Raw genomic sequence first — 5,950 nt, 5'->3', positions numbered from 1 at the left:
AAAATGACCACCACAGTAACTCTCACCTGGAGATCAAGACAGTACAAGTACAAATGGACAAACATGAAATTAAAAAATTATAAATTACCTCGACTAACATGAATTTCTGTTTTGTTTTTTGGATTAATTATCACACCAACAAGAACCTCAGTCAGTCAAACCATATCATCTCTCAAGAATGGGCAATGCTACATTTTTTTTAACTGACAAGTCCTAATATACATATGTACACTTTGCTATGGATATTTCCTGTGTCCAGATAATGTGCTCTCTAACAGAGTTACAGGTATCTAATTTCTAATTCCACATTTCATCATATGACTGTAGGTTGCTTCTCACAAAAACAGTTCTTTATTGATGGACATCAAACTACAAGTTTCATTGGGTTTACACTCATACTCAATGCTGCAGAAGCTGTTTCCTCACTGGCAGTGGTCTCTCTTGTTGCAATTGTAGAATTTTACCTGCCACACATTCTCAAATAGGCCAGCCTGATTGAACTGTTAAGGGGGGTGAAAGCCATGTCCAGTGGGATTCTTAGTTTGGTTACCATGTAAATCCCTTTATATGAAACACTACACCTGCTTATCTGTATGCTGACTTGGACAGGTTGCCTCTCCTCTCTTTTGGTGTGAGCTACTCCTTCAGTCTCATATGCTCCTGAATATATTACTGATGTGGGGTCTTTGGACTGCTGGTCCAAGGGAAAAGTTATCCCCACCAACAGTCATGGATCTAAAGGTATTTATATGAATTCCTTAACAATAACAACCATCAAAATATGCACTATTGCTAAAACCATAGCTGTAACCATGACCATGATGAAAACAAGAGGAAAGTGGGGAAGGACAAGCTTTCCATTTAAATACATAGCCTCAGTGGCGCCAGGTTTAATGACCACGTCAATTCTATACTTAATTTCGGTCAATAATTCTTCTGCTCTGGTCAAATGTCGTTCCATCCGTTTAGAACAATACGGATCAATTGTGTGTAGTTGTTTTCAAGGAAATTCCAATTTTAATCAGTTGCGGGACGTTCTGTGCATTTGGTGGAGTAGGGAAGGGCTATTAGACTTCATTCCAGTTGTGCAATAAGTTTAACTGTAAAAAGTGACTTGACATGTCTAATCTCTGAGACTGTTTTAACCACAGACTGAAATTTGTCCACTACACACTGAATTTGAATGCATGCAGAGAGTCATATCTCAGTGAAACTAGGTTCTATATTATTTAGCAATGCTTAATTTTCATGACTGATATGTTTGAAGACTTTCCATTATGAATGTGCCACATTTGTTATCTGATAATTGACCATGGAAATGTGTGAATCATAATTGTAGAGTAACTTCCCTTTTGTACAAGGGTTATCATGCAAGCAGTGAACACAAAAGCTACTGCCTGTGGCTGTGGTCCTCACACTCTCTAGACAGCGCAGTGAATAAACAGCTAAGAACTGCTGACACCCATGGAGCCCAAGACCATTAGAGAGGGGTACCTAGTCAAAAAGGTAAGATTCTGTAAAATACTAAAAATTTAAATTGAAATGTGAAATGAGATCTGATATGTGCTGTGTGGTATTACATGGGTTATAGTAATCTCTCTTTATTTTGACCCCATGTTGAATGACGAGGATGATGGAACAATGCGAGACTCTAAACTGAGACATGTATTATTTCAAATCGAACATACTGGATTTTCACATTTTTTTATCTTCCTGATTTCTTTGTCTAGTTGGATAGGAGCCCAGTGAAAATGTAACTTTTTCTTTTGAGAGATGCCTACATTTAGGCAGCATGAGTGTTTGGTTAGAACAATGCTTCCCCCTTGCCTCTGTTGCTCATAATTTGTGTGGTAACTTCCTTCACAACCACAGCTAAGATAAAAATATTTCTGGTGGTGTAAGTATTTGTGCTGGTGTATGAGTAGTGTCTCAGCAGTCAGATGAGCAACATGGTGCACAAAGGTCTTGAAGGACTAATATTTCACTGTTAGAATGAATCTTTTTCATGGCATTTGTGACAAGTTGTTATTTTAGAAAAAATAAAAAAATACAACACATTTATTTGAAAAAGGGCTATTATTGTTGTAACTTTCATTCAGATTATTCTAGATATGTTTAAGTGAAAATTTAAATAAACAAGACATCAGAGAGTAAAGACATTTTTCCTCATAATTACCTAGATAAATATTTAAGCTATATTCAGTTATTTTTCTATACCAGCATCATATACTTTGTGTATAGTACATATGATTTATAATGCTTTATATCATGACAATACTTGTATGTTTTATTTTAAACTAGAGGCTTTATTGTTTTCTTCAGGGTACTGTACTAAATTCATGGAAGGTGGTATGGGTGGTATTAGCAGATGATGGAATAGAGTTTTACAAGAAGAAGACAGACAGCAGTCCAAAGGGGATGATTCCATTAAAAGGAGCCATACTGACCAACCCCTGCCAGGACTTCAGCAAAAGAATGGTGATGTGTGCGACAAACGTTCTCCTCTAGTATAAAGCTTTTTCTTTTTTTCTTATTATTTTTCTTACTTTTCTCCAATTGTGCTCTTGATTTTTTAATCAGTTTGTGTTCAAGCTGAGCATAGCAAAGAATCAGGACCATTTCTTCCAAGCCACTCACCTGGAGGAAAGAGAACTCTGGATAAAAGACATCAAAAGAGCCATAAAGTGTTTGCAGGGAGGCAAGAAGTTTGCAAGGAAATCTACCCGGAGGTCTATTCGATTGCCTGAAACCATTAACCTAAGGTATAATCTTATGACTGCAAAAATATAAGGAAATGAGACTGCATTTAAACAGTGCCCTCCAATATATTTGGGTCAGTAAAATTGCTTCATACTCAATGTGTTTTAGTTAAGATAACAAGAGTTTATATTCTATTTTATATTGTACTATTTTATAATAGTACAAGTTCCTACAATTTAATCCTGGATATATGTTCATATTTTAAAGTAAAATAACATTTTGTGTCACCATTTATCACATCCTCTTCCCATGTATGGCCCTAGTTTGTATGTTTATTTTCTTTGTCTTTTCTATATTACTGTTTTGCTTGCCTGACCATTTGACTATTTTCAGTTCCTTTTTGTCTTTGCATTTTGGATTTGTTTGCTGGTGATATAGCAGTCGTGGTTTAGAAGCTTTACACTTGCATCGCTTTGTGTGCTTCAGCCTCTCACCGAGGTCAAACAACAGAATTATAAAAGTTACAAAGTGTAAAACTGTGAACAGCAGCATGAAGTTCACAAGCCTAAGCTAGACTAAAAAGTTACTACAAAGCTACAAAAATTAATGGCTCAGAAACCAAGGTTTTTTTGAGCAGATTTCAATAAAGGTCTACATCCTGATTACTGGTGAATGTAAAAAAAAAGACTGCTAAAAAGGGACTGGGGTCAAAAACCCAAGAAAATGAAGAAATTAAAGTGGCTTTGAAAAAAAATCAAAATCATTGTTGCTGAATGCAAGGCACCCTAAATGCTTTTTAAACTATTACTAAACTCCTAAAATTTAACAGGTTTAACAAAAACAAGGATAACTAAATGGTCACACATTAAAGTAACACCTAAAAAGTAACATGTTTACCTTTTCATAAATGACCATTATTCATGCCGAATTATTGGACACCTGCAATGCTATGTGTTCTTTTTAAGTGAGCTGTACTTTCTGATGAAAGACCAAGATGCAGGAATTAAAGAGATGAAGCTGGAAAAGGATAAGAAGGTCTTCAACCACTGCTTCACTGGTATGATATGTTAGATAAAATCATCAGGGAAGATCCAAGGTGTGGTCTGTACATTCTTTCTAATGTGTGTGCTATTCTTAGTAAAGGAAAGACTTTACTGACACTAATACTTAAGCAACTTCCAGTGCACTCCACTGGACATCAGTGGAGAAATCATCAAAGTCAAATTTACACCATGCTTCTTTTATACTGTTCTGTCAGCATGACTTGATTCACATACTGACTGCTTGTATCAGCACACTTCTAAATTGTATTTATGATTTGATACACTGCTACAGATTTTGCACTGCTTTTTTGCCATGCCTGTGAATGACCCCTGCTGTGTGCCGGTGTCTGGACAGGGAACAATGTGATCGACTGGCTGGTGTCTCAGGGGAAGGTGAGGAATCGGACAGAGGGCCTGATGGTGGCCGCAGGACTCCTGAATGAGGGATTCCTGCAGCCAGCCGGGGAGCTGTCGCAAGCTGGCGCAGAGAACAGCTCAGACCTGACACTCCTGGACCAGCCTGATGCATTTTACTACTTTGTGAGTGGACTGACCTGGAACCAGAGTGCATACAGAGCTGTTGACCGCTGTAAACATTTGGAGTTTATGGAACTCTTTTGTATGAGTTGTTGTAAAGGAGGCTAAGAAGTGGGCTTTGAGAGCTTGTATAGAGACTGTGTGTCCCCTCTGCAGGCTGATAGTGGCTTCTACTGTGAAGGCTACTCCAGTGATGATGATGTCATTGTGAAGGAAGAGTTCAGAGGGGCCAAAGTCAAACAAGGCTGCCTCCTTAAACAGGTCTTGGTTTGACTTTTACTTTTACTCTGCCAGAAATGCAAGGGGTAGTAAAAGTTGTAGTTATTCACATTTATGCAAAATCGATATGCATACACTGGAGGTTTTTGATCAAGGAGGAAGTGTGACTATTTCCTGGTTGAAATTACTCCCTCTTGGGACTGGTGAAGTGTGACTAAACAGATATTGATGGCTAATTTGTTTAACTAAAAAAAAAAAAAATAGGGTCACCTTCGAAAAAACTGGAAGGTGAGAAATTTTATCCTAAGGGATGATCCTGCATACCTCCACTACTACGACCCCACAAAGGTGAGAAAGGTTCTTAAATCAAAGAGCAGGCTTAAGAATTATTCTATTCCTTGTATGCCTCCCTCACTCCTTCACTCACACTCTCTCTGTCTGTCTTAAGGGTGAGGAGGACCCTCTTGGTTCAATTCACTTGCATGGATCAGTAGTGACTGCAGTGGATTATGTGCCAGATGGTAAGATACCATTTTTCTTTAGTCATTAATCAGTGGTAAAACACATAGGTTTTTAATTATTTAAAAGTTCCATAATGTAATGCTAACAACTATGTCATTGATTCAAAGCAGCCATGCAAATTTAGAAGCTTCCATGAATCACCAAAAGCAATTAATTTATTTTTTTTTAAAATTATGTTATCAACTACCACAGCTAAACGACATGACGTGGAAGGAAATCTTTTTGAGATCATCACTTCAGATGAGATACACTACTACCTGCAGGCCGCTACAGCTGAAGAATGCAATGAATGGATCAAAGCGATCCAAGCAGTAGCAAAGTCTGGGAAATAAGTGTAAAAACCTCTGAATGTGGCATGAACTATCCTAACAAAGAAAATAATAATTGTTTTGAGGACTCATGTAACACAGAATCAGATTTTAATAATATACACATAAAAACATAATATTAAATACAGTTAAATGGAGTGAAAGAGGAGCAGTGTATAAGATATTTGTGTCTCTTAACCACAGTAACATTTATGACACATTGTTAAAACATACAATAGGCCTCTTAAGCCTCTAAGAGTGGAAAAACGTTGAAATCTTCTCAGTCCTGCAATTTCCTCTTTCTGTTGTTACACACATCACTTCCTGTCAGTCTTCCTGCCACTCTGTGGTTATGCATTAATCTGTTGCCAGAATATGTCTCTTTGGTCAGTGCCTGATGATAAGACTGCTAGATATGTATATCATTTTTTGCCTTACCTTATCAAATTCCAAAAAATGGGACTATTATATGAAATTCTAAAACGGTAGTGGACAAACCAAAGAACAAGTGTTCACTTTTTTATTTGAATTGATAAGCATTTGACTATTCAGTTTCTATTTTTCACGGTTTATCATCACTTCTCCCTTTGTGACTAAATACATACTGACAGTATTGATGTA

At 37.1% G+C, this 5,950-nt stretch overlaps 2 protein-coding genes across 2 annotated transcripts; one reads left to right on the top strand and one right to left on the bottom strand.

Moving 5' to 3' along the window:
• Positions 1 to 335: 335 nt before the first annotated feature.
• cnrip1b (cannabinoid receptor interacting protein 1b) lies at positions 336 to 1,466 on the bottom strand. The gene is given in 6 exon segments (XM_035531621.1): positions 336 to 500; positions 575 to 718; positions 720 to 735; positions 870 to 935; positions 937 to 1,037; positions 1,461 to 1,466. Coding segments are annotated over 6 exon segments (498 nt in total).
• On the top strand, positions 1,353 to 5,487 carry plek (pleckstrin). Its single transcript, XM_027023848.3, has 9 exons — positions 1,353 to 1,506; positions 2,323 to 2,478; positions 2,581 to 2,762; positions 3,666 to 3,757; positions 4,099 to 4,283; positions 4,437 to 4,541; positions 4,764 to 4,847; positions 4,948 to 5,020; positions 5,214 to 5,487. The coding sequence occupies exons 1-9, from the start codon at positions 1,465 to 1,467 to the stop codon at positions 5,351 to 5,353; spliced, it is 1,059 nt and encodes a 352-aa protein (XP_026879649.2). The 5' UTR covers positions 1,353 to 1,464; the 3' UTR covers positions 5,354 to 5,487.
• The last annotated feature ends 463 nt before the right edge of the window (positions 5,488 to 5,950 follow it).

This window comes from Electrophorus electricus, chromosome 12 (assembly GCF_041902795.1).
Source record: "Electrophorus electricus isolate QZ-2024a chromosome 12, ASM4190279v1, whole genome shotgun sequence".
NCBI lineage: Eukaryota > Metazoa > Chordata > Actinopteri > Gymnotiformes > Gymnotidae > Electrophorus > Electrophorus electricus.
This window is presented reverse-complemented; position numbering and strand designations above follow the sequence as displayed.

Excerpts from the sequence above, each read along its gene's own strand:
- plek (XM_027023848.3), top strand. The coding sequence starts at position 1,465 with ATGGAGCCCAAGACCATTAGAGAGGGGTACCTAGTCAAAAAG. Across the intron at positions 1,507-2,322 it reads AGGGGTACCTAGTCAAAAAG|GGTACTGTACTAAATTCATG; the intron begins GTAAGATTCTGT and ends TGTTTTCTTCAG. Across the intron at positions 2,763-3,665 it reads CCTGAAACCATTAACCTAAG|TGAGCTGTACTTTCTGATGA; the intron begins GTATAATCTTAT and ends GTTCTTTTTAAG.